The sequence below is a fragment of the Heterocephalus glaber genome, unplaced genomic scaffold (assembly GCF_053883595.1).
Source record: "Heterocephalus glaber isolate CG9 unplaced genomic scaffold, H.glaber_assembly_v1.0 deba00001457, whole genome shotgun sequence".
NCBI classification, from domain to species: Eukaryota; Metazoa; Chordata; class Mammalia; order Rodentia; family Bathyergidae; genus Heterocephalus; species Heterocephalus glaber.
The window spans coordinates 40394708-40414322 of record NW_028258305.1 but is presented as its reverse complement, the minus strand read 5'-3'; the positions used below and the strand labels follow the sequence as shown (position 1 = coordinate 40414322).

Below are 19615 nucleotides of genomic sequence, written 5' to 3'. Positions count from 1 at the left end.
ATCCCCAGTACCAAAATAAAAAATAGGTTTTTTTCTGGTCCTGGGGATCAAACTCAGGGCCTCACACATGCTAAAGTTCTGCTCTACTACTAACTGTATCTTCAGCCTTTTCTCTTCTTTTTTGGTACTGGGGATCGAACTTGGGACCTTGCGCTTGCAAGGCAGGCGCCTGAATCACTGAGCTAAATCCCCGGCCCAAGGCTTAGTTTTAAATGTTGTTGAGGTAGATCCAGAACAGATTTTAGGACAAATCTGTCTCCTCTGTGTATCCAATATTCTTCCAAGGACCCTGTGCATGAGGAGGCCTCTCCTTTCTGACTTGTGGGAAGACAAAATTATTCCCAAGTTTATACGCATTCTGGAAGATTGCTGCACCTACTCCTTTCAAATGTTTTTATCCCCAGCCTGTGCTTATTAAACAAGAAATACTTACTTATAGTTTTGGAGGCTGGGAAGCCCAGGGTTGAGGAAGCAGATCTGGTATGGGCCTTTGTAGACTCCTTGCATGAATGATTACCTCAACACACAGCCCCTTCTGCACCTCTCCATAGTTCCATCTCTTTGGCTCCATCCTCTTTGGTACTCTTCCCTGTAAAGGTAGATGCCATAAGCTGGACATGGTGCTGCATGCCCAGAATCCCAGCACTCAAGAGGCTGAGGCGGGAGGATTGCTGCAAGTTCCAGGCCAGCATGGGCTAGTGAGTTCAGGGCCAGCCTAGATGACATAGCAAGACCCTGTCTCAAAAACAAACAAACAAAAAACCCGAAAATGTGGCCAGGGATTTAGCTCAGTGGTTCCGCCATCTGCCTTGCAAGTGCAAGATCCTGAGTTCAATCTCTGATACCAAAAACAAAAAACAAAAACAAAAAAACCCCCCGAAAATGTAGCTGCCTTGACCTTCCTGAACTCTACCCCTCCCCACACACTTTTTTTTGAGACAATATCTTGCTGTATAGTTCAGGCTGGCCTTGAACCCAAGGCAATCCTCTTGCCTCAGCCTCCAGAGTGCTGGGATCACAAGCACACAGCACCACGTCCAGGTCCCAAACTCTTATTCTCTCAATAGTGATACTGTCAGGCTCTGTTAAAATTCCCTCTCCTACACAGTGGTGTGGACATTCTTTCCAGACATAGCTGGGGAACTCAGAGGGTTAATTTCATGTTTCCCTTATCTCAGGAACTGCTACCCTGCACTGGCTGGTTTCCAAAGTCTGAAACCATTGCTTTATATAATTGGTCCAGCTTTCTACATGTTTAAGGAGGAGGATAAGTCTAGTTCCTGTTTATACCACCATGCTCAGAAACGAGTTTCCCAAGCATTTTTTTTCAGTTATTTATAAAGGCCTTTCAGTGACATTGTTTTTACCCCTTTAGTTATTTCTGGCATATCAAAATATGTTTCACCTGAGCTTTAAACATTTTTTAATTTATTTAATTTTTTGTGAGAGAGCACACTTTATTGGGAAACAGAGCAAGCATCACAGCGAGCACAGACAAGGCCATCCGTGGGCATCCAATGTGCCATTCTGGAAAAGAAACACCACACATTGTCAATAAAAATCAACTGCAGCATGGTCTCCCTCAGGCACGTTCCCAATCTCATCCTTCCCAGGGGCTAGGAAAAGTCCCAACTACCTTCCTGAAGGCAACTGTGGTTCAGGAGAGAGTCTCTCAGGGGTGCCCTCTCATACAGAACATTTGAAAGATTTTTTGAAGTCTTCATTACTTTCCTTCTGGCTCTCTCAAGGCTGTGAGAGCAGCTTTTGCACAGATCCCTTGATGTCAGCACCAGGGGCTCATCCTCTGCTCTGCTCAGGTTGTCCAGGGTTACATCACCGGCCAGTGTCATCCTGCTGGTGTGAACCTGAGAGATGCACTTCTTCTTCTTCGCCTTTCCATCTGGCGGGGGAATCTTGATCTTGCAGATGCGCCCTTGTCTGATCAGTGCTGGATCCCGAGTTTCTATTTGGTTTGTGCCCATAGCCTTCATGTCTCCCTGTGAATCAAATCCATCAAACTGGTTCAAAAGTTCCCACACTCTTCACTGCATCTCTCTCACCTCCAGAGTATCATATCTTTTCGTCCCAATGGCATTGATTTCATCAATAAAAAATGGTGGATGGTGCACTTAAGCAACTCAAAACAACTCCCTTATGAGTTTGGGCCCATCGCCCAGGTACTTCTGAACAAACAGCCAACCACTCTCAAGAAAGTGGCTGAGTGCTGGGGATTTAGCTCAGTGGTGCCGCGCCTGCTTAGAAAGCGTAGGTCCTGAGTTCAATCCCCGGTACTGCCAAAAAAAAAGAAAGTGGCTGAGGGCCAGGAATTTAGCTCAGTGGTTCTGGCACCTGCCTTGCAAGCACAAATTCTCAAGTTCGATCCTCTGTATCAAAAAAAAAAGAAAAGAAAGTGGTTGAGCTTTGGTTTGCTGCTGCTTTGACTAACAGCGTTTTACTTGTGCCAGACAGACTGGAGAAAGACCTCCTAGGGGGCTTTATCCCCAACTCATCTTGATATTCCAAGGGGTGAGAGAAAGCTCCACAGATGCACTGCGGTTCCAGCAGATCCTTGTCCACAATAAAAGGGGGCTGACACAGTGCCCTGAGCCCACAGATGTAGGTGCAATTGTGTGCTTGTCATCAGGGAAGGACCGCTTCCAAGGTTCCAGCGACACTGGGGTCCACTCAGATCATCTGCTCATTTCAAAGGCCCTTGATTCAACCCCTAATATAGCTTAATTAATTAAATTTTAAAATAAAATATAAATATACATCAGAGATTGGACATTTTCTCTAGTTTTCTCATTTGCTTACTTAAGAATGTCCTCTCTTCTTGGAAAATCTCTTTTTTCTCCGATGTAACAAACTTTGTAAAAACAAAGATTAAATTTCAAACTGCAAAGCCAGAGTGAGGCAAAGGGAAGAACATTATCACCCATGCTGGGACCTTCAACTCTTGCTGCTGAAGAGTGAGACATCTTCCCGAAGCTGGAGATGACAACCATAGATATCATGGTCCAAGTTCCTGTCTTGCAATACTGGTAAATGAGAGAAAAGGAGAATTCAGTCTTAGACTCTTCTTCCTTACCTGCTCATTGGATTCCTATTTATCCTTTAAAACCAAGGTAAACCATCTTCTCTGGAAAAACTTATGTACTAGTTGCCTATGTCTGCTCTAATAATCACCATGAACTTGGTGGTTTAAAACACCATAGATTTATTCTTTTATAGTCTGGAGGCCAGACAGCTACAATTAGTTTCACTGGTCTAAAGCAAAGATATTAGTCAGGCATGGTGGCTCATGTCTGTAATCCCAGCACTTGGGAGGCTGAGGCAGGAGGATTGGTGCAAGTTTGAGACCAGCCTGGACTACATAGTGGGACCCTATCTAAAAAAAAAAGGTATTACCAACAGTGCTTCCTTCTGGAGCAAAGGAGAGAATCTGCCCTTGCCTTTCTAACTTCCAGAGGGTACCTGAATTCTTGGTGTCACTTCAGTCTCTTGCCTCATGGTCACATTTCCTTCCTTCTGTGGTCAAGTCTTACAAGGACATTAGGGATTACATTTAGAGCCAGCTCTGAGATTGAGGACCATCTTCCCCATTTCAAAGTCCTTAGAGATGTGGAAATCCCTTTTGCCATATAAGATAACATTTACAAGCTCCAGGGATTAGAATGTGGGTGTCTTTGGGTGGCCATTATTCAGCTCAACACAGCTTCCCAGGTAATGTTCCCCCCTTAAAGAAAATATGGTTCTTTTCACTCAGCCCACATGTAGATACTCCTCCACCTATGATGAAGTTACACCCTGATAAGCCAAGCATAAATTGAAAATATTGTAAGTAGGGCCCAGGGATTTAGCTCAGTGGTTCCACTGCCTGCCTCGGAAGCACAAGGTCCCGAGTTCGATCCCCAGTACCAAAAAATAAGAAGAAAATATTGTAAGTAGAAATTGCACTTACTACACCTACCCTCATAGCTTAGCAGACAGTGCACTCACGACCCCGTGGCTCACTGGGAGCACTGCCCAGCATTGGGAGAGTCCATCCTGCAGTTATCACTAGTCTGGGAAAAGACTGAAATTCAAAAGTGAACATACAGTTTCTACTGAATGTGTGTCACTACTGGGGCATCATCATAAAGTCCAAAAGCTATAAACTGAAGTATCATGAGATGGGGACTGTGTTTTTTGTGGTACTAGAGATCAAACCCAGGGGCTACATTGCTAGCCCTTTTTATTTTTATTTCAAGATTAGGTCTAGCTAAGTTGCCCAGGCTGACCTTGAATTTATTTATTTTTTTCTTTTTCTTTCTTTTTTGTTTTTTTGGTACTGGGGATTGAACTCAGGACCTTGCACTTTCGAGGCAGGTGGCGGAACCACTGAACTAAATCCTTGGCCCAGTGAATGTATAATGATCCTCCTGCCTCAGCCTCCTGAGTAGCTGGGATTACAGGTCTATGCCACTATTCCTAGCTTGTGTGGTGTTATTATTTTGAGTTTTTTTGAGACAGGGTGTTGTTACGTAGTTCAGGCTGGCCTTGAATTCATGGTGATCCTCCTGTCTTGGCCAAAATTTCACTTTTTATAATTAATTTTTATATGATTGTTATAAAGATTAAATGAATTGATGTCATAAGGAATTAAAATTGTGCCTAGCTTGTACAATTTGCTATATAAATACTGTTTAGTAAATATTTTTACTTTATTTTTTTTATACCGGGGATCGAACTCGGGGCCTTGCGCTTTCGAGGCAGGTGCTGAAACCACTGAGCTAAATCCCCGGAACAATATTTTGACTTTTTACAAGAAGTATGTATTTACTACTTTTGTAAGTGTGAAAAAGTAAATAAATGAGTTGGTGAAAATGTAGGCAGTATTTGATCATTTTAAATGTGAATGAAAGGTTAAAAATAAGATGAGAGGGCCGGGGATTTAGCTCAGAGGTTTCGCCACCTGCTGTGCAAGTGCAAGGACCTGAGTTCATCCCCGGTAACAAAAAAAATAAATAAATAAGATGAGAGTTTGAGAGGATGCCAAAGGGTCCTCTATGCATTTTTTTTTTTTTTTGGTACCAGGGATTGAACTCTGATCCTTGCTCTTTTGAGGCAAGTGACAGAACCACTGAGCTAAATCCCCGCCCCCCCATGCATATCTGAGTAAAGAGAACCCCAGCTACTTGGGAGGCTGAAGCAGGAGAATGCCAAGTGTGAAACCAGCCTGGAGAACATAAAGACATCCATCTCCCCCCTCCCAACCCCTTCCCAAAAAGAGGAGAGACAGAGACAGAGGGAGGGAAGGGAGAGAAAGGTTGGTAATGCTAAGACCCCAGGGAGAAAAGAATGGAAATTATGATGATAACATGAGTGATATTTAATGTTTTTTTATATTTAATGTTTACCATGGCTCAGGTGTTCCAGTTGTTTTGAAGCCTATGAAAAGGCTAATCTGGAGAGGAGGTGGAATGTCCTTCCCTTTGAGATTACAACAAAGATTTTTAACCTCAGCTCCAAAACTGCTAAATTTGGTAGGTAAATGAATTTTTTAATCCAAAGTAAGGTCCAAAACTTTCATCAAATTTCTAAAACAGGTGCTTGAGTTCTTTCAAAAGTAAAATAATCCAAGGAGGGGTGAAAATTTCGCTTTTAGAACAAATATTTTGAGGTGGAAAAAATGAACTTCTTCCACATTTCCTTCTTTCTCCCTGTGAAATTGGGTTAGAAATTCCCTTTAAGGTAAGGGCAGTGAAATTTGGTGGTCATGACATTCCCAAGCTTGGATGACTGATTTACCCTTCTCCCTCCCTAACCCCAGAATCAACTCCCACCTTCAGGCTCCGCGAGTAATTTTCGCACATCGATGGTTCACCCAGAATCTACCATCCTTTCTCTCTACTTCCTCACAGTCAATCTAAATTCTTTCCACCTTCTCAAAGGAAGGCTTTGATGAATTTGTTTCAGATTCTAGATTTAGCTCATTAAGTTCATTTCGATAAACAACGTAATGCCTCGGATTAAGGTAGATTTTTTTTTTTGGCATTTGTCCTCAATCACTGGATAATGTCAACGAGTCCATTCTTAGGAAGATCAAATGAGACATCTGTGAAAGCCTCTTGTAAAGTTTCCGCATATAGTGTGTGCAAAGCGTCAACTATTGATTTTCAGTGCTGAGTGCTTTTTTAAAAAAAACCTTCCTGAAGAATTGGGGTCCTGTGCAGAGTCTCATCCCTAAATAGTGAAGGTGAGGGGCTCTCTCCTTGGACTGGGACTAGGTCTTTCGCTCCTTTTGTCTTTTCGTGGCATTAGAACTGTCATGGCGCCTTCTAGAAGAGGGAGAAGGCCTTCTTTTCGTCCAGCGGGATCACGGGGGGCACCTGGATTGGGCGGAGGAGGTGGATGAGAGACAGTCCTGGCGGAGACCTAAAATACGAGCCCTCGGCTAGGTGTCAGTCCCGGCGGCGCAAGGGGAGGAGACCCGGTTAAAGATGGCCGGGTGAGCGACCGTGTGCGGGCACCGCCCCCCGCCGCCCTGTCCAATGGAAGACCGGCCGCGGCGCGGCACCTCCCATCTGTTGGTCCAGACGCCGCGAGGGCGGGGCCCACAGTTCGGTTGCGCTGCGGAGCGCAGCTGTGAAGGAGTCGCTGTGATCCGGGGCCCCGGAACCCAAGCTGGAGCTGAAGCGCAGGCTGCAGGCGCGGGGTCAGGAGGTGAGCGTCCAGGGAATGAGGCCCGGGAGGGAGTCTCGCGGGAGGACCGGAGGATCACCCCGAGTCCGCGACGGGGGTACCCGGCCGGCGAGGGCTGCAGGCGGTCCTCCTCACTCGGCAGCCAGGCCCCGTCCACCTCAGCCCGCGGGAGCTCGGGGGCCCTTCGGCCTCACAGACGCCCCTCTCTCGCTGTGTGGCGGCGGCGGCGGCCTGGAATTCTGCGGGCGCGGGGCGGGAGGCCCCGGGGTTCGCTTGGAACTCCGGCTGCGAGAGGCGGGGCCGGGGCGGGGGCGGGGGCGGCCGGGCCGGTGCGCGGCCTGCGGAAGGAAGCGCCGCGTCCCCGGCTGGGCCTGTGAGCGGGGGCGTGGCCTGCGGCCTGACGGGGCCGGGACCCGGCCTTTGATGAGGTGGCCGAGGCGCGCTGCCCGCTCTCGCGCCCGGCCCCGTGCGCCCGAGGGCTGCAGCTGGCGGGGACCTGGCAGGGAGACCTGTTGGAGTGTGGCGCGCTGAGGGCCTTCTTCGTTCCCCGAGCTGCTTTATCCGACTGGACAGCTGCGGGCCTCCGAGGCCGTTCAGGGGTGCTCGGGGTGAGGACAGCCGGGAGGCCTGTGGCTGTGAGGGATTGCGAGGCGTTGACAGCAGAGGGTTGCATTCTGAAGTCTTGGAGCTTGCAGCGAAAGTCTGGGATTACAGCTTTGCGGGACGGCCGACCCTGCGCCACAGTGAGCGTTCTGTGCGCCTCGGGGTGGTCGGGGACGGGGAGGAGACGGCCTGATGGATGTAAATGGCCTTTCCCTAGTGTGATCTTCATCCAGCCTCTCGGCAACCCTGAGGCAGAACCGTGTGGGTCGCAAAGGTGTCTTAAATCGGAAGAGCGCTGGAGGATTTGGTCGTTACCCTCCATTTGCCTACTGGGACAAGACTGGGGAGGGAGTATGCGAGCACACTGAGAGGGCATCTCTCTTAGAATGCGGCTTGACTTCTGGGTGCTCTTTTGTGGGCTGGGTCCAGAAGTTTAGATCCCATTGGTTACACCCCTTTTGTGTTAAAATTCCACTAGTATCTCCTGTTGTAATAGCTGGAAATTTTACTTAGCTCTTCAGATTTTAGGTGACGTCTGTGAATATAGATGCTCTAGGAAGTAACTGATACAGACTTTCATACTACAGTATTTTCTTGGCTACTTTTCAGAGGGAGAAGGGAATGATCCTTAATCCAACTTTTCCGGTAGATTACTAAACCACGCAGATACTGTAGTATCTTTGCTGGCTGACTTGAATCGAAGATAGCAAAGACCTAGAAATTAACATAGGGAAAGAATATCTTGCCAGTTTCTTCTTTGTTTTGTTTTGTTTTTTGGTAGTGATTTGTTGCTTTTTAGTATTTACTAGAATGTCATCTAATAAAAATCTCCAGACTTGGGTTTTAGAGCCTGTGGATGAAATGAAAGCTGGAAGCTTGAAGCCTAGATCTGCCTTGATTTTGTGGCACCATAAGTAGGCATTTCATTTATTTTGCTGATTATTATGTCTCCATTACCTGCCCAGTGTGTGACCCATAATAAGTGTGTACTAAACATTTATTGAATGAGTGAATGGAAAAACAATGTTGCTAACCGATACCCATTTGCCACACACATATCATAGGGAAGGTGAGCTCATCCGTGTGAAGTCACTAACCAATTCCAGTCAACCTGCGTAGCTTCACTAATGACTAGCAGGCTTATTCTGTGTATAGAAGGCATGAATAGTGAATGTCAAGGTTAGTTTAAGCTAGAAAAATCAGCGAGAGTTTCAGCTGGATAAGCTGGCTGAGGGTGGTACAGTCTTAGGGCCAGCTCAGTGGAACATTTTGGAGTCTGGAGTCAACTGTTCTTTTTTTTTTTGGTACTGGGGATCGAACTTGGGACCTTGTGCTTTTGAGGCAGGTGGCAGAACCACTGAGCTAAATCCCCGGCCCAACTGTTTTTTGGGGGTTTTTTTGGTACTGGGGATTGAACTCAGGACCTTGCGGTTGTGAGGCAGGCACCGGAACCACTGAGCTAAATCCCCAACCCTCAACTGTTCTTTTTTTTTTTTTGGTACCAGGGATCGAACTCAGGACCTTGCGCTTTCGAGGCAGGCACCAGAAGCACTGAGCTAAATCCCCGGCCTAACTGTTCTTAATATTGCCCAGGTAGCCTTGTTCTTTTTTTTTTTTTTTTTTTCCTTGATACCAGGTATCAAACTCAAGTCCTTGTTTTTTGTTGTTGTTTTGTTTGGTTTGGTACTGGGAATCGAACTCAGGTCCTTGGGCTTGCACAGCAGGCAGGGAAACCACTGAGCTAAATCCCTGCCCTAAGTCCTTGTGGTTGCACAGCAGGCAGTGAAACCACTGAGCTAAATTCCCGGCCCTAGCCTTGTTCTTGAGTACAGTGCAAATAGGGGTTCATGGGATTCAGAGGGCATGGGGGATCTGGTTTTGGTGTTCATTTGGACCTTACTGCAGGGATTTATACTGCCATATAGCTTGTGTTTGCCATCCTTGTATAAGTTATCTTCAACTAAGATAGCATCCTTTCTGGAGTTATAGAGAGTCATGTTTCAGTGGTTAGATAAGCACAGTTCTGATTTTGGATTTGAAAGGAAACAGGAGAAGTATGTGTTTTATTTTCTTTTGAACTTGCAGGTGAAGTCATTAGGTTTATTAAGTCTTTATATATCTTTTTTTGTTGTTTGTTTGAGATAGGGTCTCACTATGTAGTCCAGGCTGACCTTGAACTATGTGGCCCAGAGTGGCCTCGAACTCATGGCAGTCCTCTTACCTCAGCCTCCTGAATGCTGGGATTGCAGGCGTTTGCCACCAAGTCCATCTAAATGGTCATAAATCTATCTTGACCTTCTCTGTCTTCTCCCTTTGTTCTCACCCCAACTGACACAGGCCTGAGTATTTCTTCCAGCATGTCGGAGGGGGAGTCCCAGACAGTACTTAGCAGTGGCTCAGACCCAAAGGTAGAATCCTCATCTTCAGCTCCTGGCCTGACATCAGTGTCACCTCCCGTGACCTCCACCACCTCAGCTGCTTCCCCAGAGGAAGAAGAAGAAAGTGAAGATGAATCTGAGATCTTGGAAGAGTCACCCTGTGGGCGCTGGCAGAAGAGGCGAGAAGAGGTAAAGTGATGGCAGTACCCTCCCCGGGGGAGTGAATTCTAAGAAGTGAGAACTGGAGGAGACATTCTCAAAGGAGCAGGCCCTGGCAGGTAGGAGAAGATGATCATATGGAATATTAAAATGGAGTGGTTGTAACTGGAATTCCATTTGAATTACTTCTCAGGTGAATCAGCGGAATGTACCAGGTATTGACAGTGCATACCTGGCCATGGACACGGAGGAGGGTGTGGAGGTTGTGTGGAATGAGGTGCAGTTCTCTGAGCGCAAGAACTACAAGCTGCAGGAGGTAGGTGTTGGTGAAACGGTAGAGCCAGGTGGGCATCAGAATCTGATATTAAAGAGGAATTGGTGTTGGGAAGCTGACTATGAGGAGAATATGTTTGGTTAGATCATTTCTGGGAAAGGATGAGAAATGTCTTTTCAGGATTAATTTCAGTGATTTACGAACTCTATTATCATACTAACTTTCTTGCTCCAGGAAAAGGTCCGAGCTGTGTTTGATAATCTGATTCAGTTGGAACATCTCAACATTGTTAAGTTTCACAAGTATTGGGCTGACATTAAAGAGAACAAGGCCAGGGTAAGAATTTTTTCCTGTTTTTTTCTGATCTATATCCAGAGATTTAAAAGGGGTATTTTTTTTTTTTGGTACTGGGGATCGAACGGGACCTTCTGCTTTTGAGGCAGGCGGCGGAACCACTGAGCTAAATCCCCAGCCCTAAAAGGGGTATTTTTGAAACAGAACTGGGATTAGCCACTATGGTGGTGAGAGCAGGACTTTATCTCCCATCTGTTCCTTTCATATGGCTATGTTTGGTTAAAGATGGGGCAGAAATGAATTTCTGCTTCCTTCTTCCCATAGCTCTTGTCGAGTCATTTTTCATTGTGTTGCTCAGATTAAGGAAGTGGTACTGAAAACAAAGGAGAGAGTTGAAAGGAGAGAAAGGTGAAGGAAACGTACAAAATTTGGTATATTTCTGGTGTAGAGCTCCCCAGATAAGAATGTCTACTATGAAGCCTTACAGTATGTGCTTTGCCTCCCCAGGTTATTTTTATCACAGAATACATGTCATCTGGGAGTCTTAAGCAATTTCTGAAGAAGACCAAAAAGAACCACAAGACTATGAATGAAAAGGTGTGAAAAGAGGGTGGCAGACCAAGTTTTAGGATGGCTTGGGGCATTAAAAGATTCTATTAATATCCGTGGTACTGGGGGAAAAAAAGAGATTGTGTTAATGAAGCTGATTAAAGGGGGGGGGGACTGGTGGGAGGGTTAGGAGATTCCTGCTGAGCCTTGAATCAAACCCTGTTCCAGGCTTGGAAGCGCTGGTGCACACAGATCCTCTCTGCCCTAAGGTGAGTAGAACCTGGTTACTTGCTTTTCTGTATCTCCTGATTTAGTTCCTCCAAACGAATTTCAAGGCACTACTCTACTGTTCTATTCTTCCTCTCCCCATTTGTTGAGTCATGTACTGTCAAGATGAGGACCCTAGGGGTCTCCTACCTCTTTCTCCTAGTGCTTATCCAGCTATTTAAATCATCAGGCATAATGGAGATTCAGAGTGTGGGAATTATCTTTATGGTCACAGGCAGGAGTCCTGTCCCTTGCTTTTCTTTAACCTTTGGGTTCCCCCTGCCCTTAATTTCCCAGTGGCCCCTCTAACAGCCCAGTGCCCCCACAGCTACCTGCACTCCTGTGATCCCCCCATCATCCATGGGAACCTGACCTGTGACACCATCTTCATCCAGCACAATGGACTCATCAAGATTGGCTCTGGTGAGGGGAGGGAGAGGTTCTGGGGAGGGGACCCTCGGGAATTTGGGAACCGTGGGGGTAAGATTGAAAGGCATGGGGGAGAATGGAGCAAAATTCTGAGGTGTGGGCTGGCGAGAAGAGATAGGACCTTGCTAGAGAAATGCATAGGAAGAGGCCAGTTATAGAGAGGGGCGAGTATATAATTTTGTATTTTTTTGGAGGGAAACTGGGGTTAATACAGAGATACTCATAGGAGGTTGGGAAAGGGTAAGAGATGGATGTGAGATCCGATTTGAGCCCCTGTGGTCAAACCCTACCGGAGGAGATTCCAGGCTGTACTTGCTGTGAGTGCTTTCATTTGCTGTGTATCTGTGTGCAGTGTGCAACATTTCTGTGTGCTGTGTTGGTGTGGATTTGTGTGTCCATTCGTCTGGGGCTTGGCTGCTCCATCGCTCACAACTTTTCTCTGTTTTCCTCCCTCCCGCTTACGGGCTGCTCTGTTCCCAACAGTCTTTCATAGGATTTTTGCTAATGGTGAGAGCTCCCTCTGCCCCACTTGGGGCTCTGTTTGTGCTCCCTCTTCTCCCTCTGCGGCTGCCCAGTGCATGCAGTCGTGGGAGCAAGGCCTGTCCCTTACCTCCCTTGCCTACTTATGCCTGCTTAGCTTCTGCCCTGCCAGCTCTCCACATGCTTGCCCCTTCATAACCTGCTTGTTTCCTGTGGATTCTGCCTGGCTGGCCACTTACCTACTAGATTCATATTACCCCTCATCATCAGGCTGGTTCCTCAAATCATACTGTGCTCCCAGATTCTCTGTGACATCTAGTCATTGTTTATGATCGGAGTGAGTCCAATTTGAGCCTGGCCCTGGTTTCTTGTTCAGCCTTGTGGCCAACAGTGTTGAAGAATAAGAACATAGAACAGGGGTCTAAGGTTTTTGGGGGATTGAAAATGAAAATAATTCAAGGGTATTGGTTCAATTCTGAGCTATTTTTGAGTTTTAGTCAGCAGTGGTGAGTAAAAAGGAGGCTAGCTCCTTGGTTGTGTACTAATGATTCTTTACCTTTTTTTATGCAAGTTCCTGGGGTCTCTAGTTGTCCTACATTAAGAAAAGATGTCTGTTTTTATGTTAATTGCTGTGTGGATGAAAGAAAACCATTTTCATGGGGTCAGGGATTAGATGTATGTGGGTCATGGGGAAGGTGAACAGGTCACAAGTGAAGTTTTTATTAGTCTGGATTCCTTCTTGACCAGCCCAAAACCCCCATGTGTCTGCTAATGTAATGCAGTGCCTTTGCTGCTCCTGAGTTAGGGACCTTAGATGAGAAGCAGTAGGCCTGAGGAAGGTGGCGTCCATGTGTGCTCTGTACTTCAAGGTGGAAAGTGGGATAGGTTTGTGCCTGTTGAGGATTAGAAAGGAGACTTCAAGAGAAGTTTGGCTTTTGGGGGCCTCTCTCTGGAATAAGGTTATGCTTTGTTGATGGTGGTCAGATTGTGAGTATCTCCCCTACTCCCAGTGGCTCCTGACACTATCAACAATCACGTGAAGACTTGTCGGGAAGAGCAGAAGAATCTACACTTCTTTGCACCAGAGTATGGAGGTGAGGCATCCTTACTTCTCTGCCCTGTCCTCATGGCCTGGTTTTGCACTTTATAACCTAAGGTACAGAGGTATTATACAACTCAAACTTCTAGTCCTCTTTGAGCATACAAAGTACTTTTCTTTGCATCCCTTGTACCCAGTCTTTTCCTCACTAAGCCCTCTGTTTTTCCTAGAAGTCACTAATGTGACAACAGCAGTGGACATCTACTCCTTTGGCATGTGTGCACTGGAGGTGAGAATACTAGAAGAATGGGGAAAAAGGAGGGTGATATTAGAAGACGAAAGGGGGAAAGGGGAAATGGAGGGAGGACAAGGAACATGATGGTCTTGGGGAGTGACTGTGGGAGCCCCCAGGTTCTTAGGGCTCTCATTTTCCTTTGGGTTCCTCTTCACTGCAGATGGCAGTGCTAGAGATTCAGGGCAATGGAGAGTCCTCGTATGTGCCACAGGAAGCCATCAGCAGTGCCATCCAGCTTCTAGAAGATTCATTACAGAGGGTAAGGGTCTTCAGGATTGCTCCTTCCTTCCTTAACTGACTTTCAGATATCTTCAGGTTTTTCTTCACTGGGAATTTGCTCTCTTCTAAGAGCAAGAGAACATAAAGGAGAAGAGGAAAGACAGAGTTGCAGGCTGGGTGTAGTGACCCACACTGGTACTCTCAGCTACTCAGGATGTTGAAGCAGAAAGATCACAAGTTGGAGCCTAGCCTGTGTAATTTAGGGAGACACTGTCTCAGAATGAAAAATAAAAAGGGCTGAGGATATGGTTCAGTGGTAGAGTGCTTGCCTAGCATGTGTGAGCAATTTCTAGTACCACCAGAACAAACAAACAAAAACTTTCCCTTGGGGGTGCCTACCATGCTTTTGTATATATATTATACTGGGGATTAAGTTGGGTTAAAAGGCATGTGTTAATTGAAGTGTGTTTACACAGAGATAAATTAATTTCATTACTGCAGACAGTTCCTATAAACTCTTAGACAAACATCTTGTCCTAAATCAGCGATGGCCAACCTTTTAGAGCTTTCAGTGATAACAAACAGCCTGCTGTGGCACGTGTGCCATTCGTTCACCACCCCCTCTACACGTACATTAATTAAATCAGTCATTTGGGATTTTAGAATCATACAGTTAGGGAAGGTTTCCTGAAATAATGAGCTAAGATTTAAAGAATCTAAGGATTATTATCAATAGATTAACTGCAGTTAAGAGTCTGAACAGGAAGATCCAAATATGAACAGTTTGTAGCTCATTAGAGAAGCATAATGGGGAGCAGGAGAGAAAAGGAAGACTAGTGGAAGTCTTGAGGACAGTGTGGAGTAAGTTTCCTGTTCATATTAGGAAGGCATACTTAACTCAGGTGAAGTATTTATTAGGTATGTGATTTTATTGGCCTGGCAGATGGAAAGAAAGCACTGGGTCCTACAAGAGGTAGAAGAGGAAGCAGAATGGCTAGAGGCATGATGGGAAATCCAGTGAATTCAGTGGTTGTAGAGGACAAAAATTATACTAGGCTTACCAAAAAAAAATATTACACAGTGGGTTAAGTTTGAGAAGGGAAAAATTAAATGATGAGGATTGCAGAAGAAACGTAGGCAGTGAGTGGGCTAATAAAATAAAAAATATATAAACATTAAAGAAAAAAGAAAGGTTGTGGTTGAAAAGCAGAAAAATAATAAAACCCAGAAAGTCCTATCTTTATATTTTCCAAGCCCTTTCAGGTACATTTATGAGTATGTTTCTTCAACAGTTGCTAAAGCAGCTTGTGTGGACCAAGCCTTGTGCTAAGTTAGATGGCCTGTTCCCATTCCTTCTTTTTCTAGGAGTTCATTCAGAAATGCCTGCAACCTGCACCTGCTCGAAGACCAACAGCCAGAGAACTTCTGTTCCACCCAGCACTGTTTGAAGTGCCCTCACTCAAACTCCTTGCTGCTCACTGTATTGTGGGACACCAACGTGAGTCCCCTTGACCCTGCTGGGAATTTTCTCACAACTTGGAGCCTTGTAACTCACTGGAACGCTCTTTCCCCTCCTACTTTCAAAGGGATTCTTTACCCTTGTGCCTCCATGGCTTTGGTGACCCTGCCCTAACCCTTCCTAACATCCCACTCCATCCTGTCCTCCAGACATGATCCCAGAGAATGCTCTGGAGGAAATCACCAAAAACATGGACACCAGTGCTGTACTGGCTGAAATCCCTGCCGGACCAGGAAGAGAACCAGTTCAGACTTTGTGAGTAACCAAACTGAGGGGGTCTAAAGGGGACAGATTGGCCACCACCACCCTAGGGCTCTGTAAACTGCCCCTTACCTGGGAAAGGTTGAATCTGCTATTTTGTTGTTTCCTTCTTTCTGTCACCTTTCTTCTCCAGGTACTCCCAGTCACCGGCTCTGGAATTAGACAAATTCCTGGAAGATGTCAGGTGAGAGAAGCCTGGGAAGGCAGGCTTGGCTGAGCAAGTAGGACCAGGTATCCTAAGGCATTCACAGAGCCCATGTGACCTGTCTGCATTGCCCTCCAGGAATGGGATCTACCCCCTGACAGCCTTTGGCCTGCCTCGGCCCCAGCAGCCACAGCAGGAGGAGGTGACATCACCAGTTGTGCCCCCTTCTGTCAAGACGCCAACACCTGAGCCAGCTGAGGTGGAAACCCGCAAGGTGGGGGCTGAGTGTGAATGTGTCCGTGTCATGGGAGAAGGGACATATTCAATAAGGCTTTGTCCTTTAGAGAAAAGAGTGCATTTCTCCTCCTTACCGCCATGTTCTGTGGGCTGGACAAGCATCCATGTGTGGGATCTTCACGCTGGTGACCACCCTCCCTGTCCTGTCCTGTCCTGTCCTGTCCTAGGTGGTGCTGATGCAGTGCAACATTGAGTCGGTAGAGGAAGGAGTCAAACACCACGTGAGGCTTGGCCTGGGCTGCACAGGGCGGGGTGGCCAGAAGATCAGGGAAGAGGAGCCTTATTCTGACTGTCCCCTTTTCTAGCTGACACTTCTGCTGAAGCTGGAGGACAAACTGAACCGGCACCTGAGCTGTGACCTGATGCCAAGTGAGTCTCTCCTTTCCCTCAGAGGATGGTGGGTCCGTGAGCCTTTGGGGGCCAGCTAGGGGCTGTGGAGAGGAAGAGACAAGGCAGTAGCACATGAGGCCTACCCACCGAGATTGCTGGTTGGCTGCAGCACTTGGAGGGGCTCCCTGTCCTGCTTCCGGTCTTGTACTCACCCTGCTTCTCTCTGTCAGATGAGAACATCCCTGAGTTGGCAGCAGAGCTGGTGCAGCTGGGCTTCATAAATGAAGTGAGCTTCCTGCCTCCCCTGCCCTGGCTGCCGCCCTCCCTCGGTTCTCTCAGCTCCTGTCTCACTGAGCTTCTCCCCCCAGGCTGACCAGAGCCGGCTCACTTCCCTGCTGGAGGAGACCCTGAACAAGTTCAATTTTGCTAGGAACAGCACCCTCAACTCGGCCGCTGTCACTGTCTCCTCCTAGAGTTCACTCGGGCCAGGCCCTTATCTGAGCTGTGGCTGCCCCTTCCCCCCAGTCAGTATTACCCTGTGAAGCCCCCTCTCTCCTTTATCATTCAGGAGGGCTTTGGGGGCTCCCTGTCCTGAGCTTCATCCCACCCCTCCGTCTTCCTCCCCTCTGCACTTTGTTTACTTGTTTTGCACAGACGTGGGCCTGGGCCTTAGCAGCCGCCTTCTAGCTGGGGGGCTAGTAGCTGACCTTCGGCTCCCGCCCAGCCTGTGTGAACAGGAGGCCCGTGGGCGTTCCGGGAGCCGTGTCCTACAATCCCGCTGGGACAGACGGGCGGGAGAGAAAGGTGGTGCTGCAGTGGTGGCCCTGGGTGGCCATTCGATTCGCCTCAGTTGCTGCTGTAATAAAGTCTACTTTTTGCTAAAAGCGACCTGTGTGTGCGCGCGCGCGCCCTCCGCTGGGCCTACGGAGGGGGCAGGGTGGGGCCCAGGTGAGGCCGCCCGGCGCTGTCTCAGGTGGGGCGGGGCCGGTCTCGGGTGGGGCGGGGCCGGGCCTCAGGTGGAGGGCGGCCCGAGGCCAGGCCCGGTAGAGCTGCCCTGCGGCGGCGCCAAGCGGCTCCCAGGATGCGGTGCTGTTCCCTCTGCGTGTTCGGTAACTTCCGCCCCTCGCTCCTCGAGTCCCCTCGGCCCGCCCTCCCGCCCTTCGTGCTGCGCTGGCCCTGCCGCCGGGCCCCTCTCCTCCGGCTGCCCAGCCCGCGCGCTCAGGGCCACCCCTCCCCCTCCCCGGCAGACGCCACCCAAGGGCCCCGGCGGCTGATGCGCGTGGGCCTCGCGCTGATCCTAGTGGGCCACCTGAACCTGGTGCTGGGGGCCGTGCTGCATGGCACCGTCCTACGGCACGTGGCCAACCCCCGCGGTGCCGTCACGCCGGAGTACACCACCGCCAATGTCATCTCCGTGGGCTCGGGGCTCCTGGTGAGCGCCGCGGGCTGGCGGGCGGGCTCGAGGGCTCGGCTACAGCCGGGGCACAAAGGCGTGATGTCTTCCGCAGAGCGTTTCCCTGGGACTTGTGGCCCTCTTGGCATCCAAGAACCTATTTCGCCCGCCACTGGTGAGAGGGGTCTTCTGGAGCGTGGGGCAGGGCGTCTCAGCTCTTGCAATGGGCAGGAGAAGCCTCAGACGGAGAAACCGAGAGTCTAGCCAGACCCCGAGACCCTGGGAGACTTAGCCAGGCCCAGGCTTCTCAACCTGGTCTTCTGCCCCGCCAGCACTGGGCCCTGCTGGGACTGGCCCTGGCGAATCTGCTCGTGTCTGCTGCCTGCTCCGTGGGCCTCCTCTTAGCTGTGTCACTCACTGTGGCCAACGGAGGCCGCCGACTTATTGCTGACTGCCATCCAGGACTGCTGGATCCTTCCATACCACTGGACCAGGGGCCTGGACACACCGACTGCCCCTTTGATACCACGAGAATCTTTGTAAGCCTCTTCTCTTCCTTCTTGCCTTCCACAAAGCCGAGGCCCCACCCTTCTTATCTCTTGTACTTGTTTCTCCTGTCCCAGTCTCTCTCAGGCCCCTATCCTTTTCACCTTTAGGACACGGCCTTGGCTCTCTGGATCCCTTCTCTGCTCATGTCTGCGGCTGAGGCTGCTCTGTCTGGTTACTGCTGTGTGGCTGCGCTCACCCTAAGGGGAGTTGGGCCCTGCAAGAAGGAAGACTTTCAGGAGCAGGTAAGGAAGAGCAGCAGGAGGGCTCGCCCCACACAGTCTGGCTGTGTAGAAAAGGACCTGATGTACCCTTCAGGGCAGGGTGCTAACTCCACTCTCTTCTGTAGCTAGCGGATCTGACAGAGCTGGAACCTCCCAAATGTAAATGGCAGGAAAATGTGAAGCTTCTGGATCAACATCGTGAACTCCGGGCATCACAGAAAACCTGGGTTTAGGACAGGTAAAGGCTCTGAGGGTGAGGGTCGGGGTGAGAGTGGGGACAGGGAAGCATTCCTGGGACTGTGGCGGGTTCTTGTGTGTTCATGTGTGCTGGAGATTAAACCCAGGGCCTTCACGCTGAGCTACCCACCCCCTTTTGACACAGGGTCTAAGTTGCCCAGGCTTGATTCCAATCTGTGATCCTCCTGCCTCAGCCTCCCAGAGTACAGGTATTACAGACACGCACCACCATGCCTGTTTACAGCTGGTTCTTTGCTCTGCAGCTTCCCCATCAGACCCAGATTGGTTCTTCCTTTTATCAGCAAAGGCTCTTCCATGGCTCAGTCCACAAGTGTTTTTCCACTAAGCCAGGGCCCTGATTCCAGGATGACATAAATAATTGTAATAAAAGAATGTTTTTTTCTTCTACTTGATTACAGTTCTTTTGGGGGAAAGGGCACTGTGCTGGTGTTGCGGGTTGGCTGTGATCAGAGAACACAGTGGTTTCAATTAGTTAACAGAACTTTAATGAAGGAGAAGCTCAAACTCTTCCTCAGGTCTCCATCACTGAAAGGAGAAGCTGATGCTGGGGAGCCCTCCACACCACTGGCTGATGAATTTCAGCACGTCCTGGCACACTGGGCTGTGGGAGGTCTGTGAGCAAAGGGGAGAGCCTGAGAGGAGCCCCTCAGAGCTGGTGCAGAGGACATGAGTCCACTGGAGGCCTGCACCTGCTTCTGAACCATCCCAGCCACCCTTCCAGTGCCCTCCCCCACTTCTGCTCCCTGGCCTTAGCCTTTGGGTTTCCCTCTCTAACCTTGATGGCCATAAGGAACTTATTCCAGTTGTCCTTGTCAGCAGCCTTCCCTGGTCGCTTAAATTCAATTTTGTTCCTCAGAATGGGGTACCCTGATGGGAAGAGAAAAAGATGAACAAGGGTTTGAGACAGAGTGAGGATGTAAATCAAAGAACAGAGTGGGGTAGAGTGAGATTCCCTGCCTTGTACAGCCTTTA

General features: G+C 48.6%; 3 protein-coding genes across 19 annotated transcripts in view; 2 read left to right on the top strand and 1 right to left on the bottom strand.

Moving 5' to 3' along the window:
• Window positions 1–6569: 6569 nt before the first annotated feature.
• Nrbp1 (nuclear receptor binding protein 1) lies at window positions 6570–17106 on the top strand. Of its 7 annotated transcripts, XM_013070139.3 has the most exons (20): window positions 6598–6705; window positions 8793–8880; window positions 9625–9854; window positions 10018–10140; window positions 10333–10434; window positions 10900–10989; window positions 11170–11210; window positions 11537–11631; window positions 12121–12144; window positions 13128–13211; window positions 13387–13445; window positions 13612–13710; window positions 15036–15168; window positions 15339–15444; window positions 15584–15634; window positions 15734–15869; window positions 16060–16113; window positions 16198–16261; window positions 16453–16508; window positions 16591–17106. In XM_013070139.3, the coding sequence occupies exons 3-20, from the start codon at window positions 9645–9647 to the stop codon at window positions 16693–16695; spliced, it is 1632 nt and encodes a 543-aa protein (XP_012925593.1). In that variant the 5' UTR covers window positions 6598–6705; window positions 8793–8880; window positions 9625–9644; the 3' UTR covers window positions 16696–17106. The 7 variants fall into 7 exon arrangements, with proteins under 7 accessions (XP_012925592.1, XP_004839260.2, XP_012925593.1 ...); XM_013070138.3 differs by lacking the exon at window positions 8793–8880 and having other exon boundaries at window positions 6570–6705; XM_087216521.1 differs by lacking the exon at window positions 12121–12144.
• A 90-nt stretch (window positions 17107–17196) lies between these two features.
• Window positions 17197–19030, top strand: Krtcap3 (keratinocyte associated protein 3). Of its 3 annotated transcripts, none has more exons than XM_087216528.1 (7): window positions 17197–17331; window positions 17470–17654; window positions 17731–17790; window positions 17948–18154; window positions 18272–18406; window positions 18511–18623; window positions 18886–19030. In XM_087216528.1, the coding sequence occupies exons 1-6, from the start codon at window positions 17304–17306 to the stop codon at window positions 18616–18618; spliced, it is 723 nt and encodes a 240-aa protein (XP_087072654.1). In that variant the 5' UTR covers window positions 17197–17303; the 3' UTR covers window positions 18619–18623; window positions 18886–19030. The 3 variants fall into 3 exon arrangements, with proteins under 3 accessions (XP_087072654.1, XP_004839262.1, XP_004839261.1); XM_004839204.4 differs by having other exon boundaries at window positions 17198–17331; window positions 18768–19030; XM_004839205.4 differs by lacking the exon at window positions 17731–17790 and having other exon boundaries at window positions 18768–19030.
• A 75-nt stretch (window positions 19031–19105) lies between these two features.
• Ift172 (intraflagellar transport 172) overlaps window positions 19106–19615 on the bottom strand; it is a 35333-nt gene continuing 34823 nt past the window's right edge. For all 9 annotated transcript variants that reach the window (XM_087216514.1, XM_087216515.1, XM_087216517.1 and 6 more), the window contains 2 exons: window positions 19419–19510; window positions 19106–19255 (listed from right to left, as the gene is read on the bottom strand). In XM_087216514.1, the coding sequence (XP_087072640.1) occupies window positions 19166–19255; window positions 19419–19510 (182 nt within the window). In that variant the 3' untranslated portion in view covers window positions 19106–19165. The remainder of the gene's footprint in view (window positions 19256–19418; window positions 19511–19615) is intronic.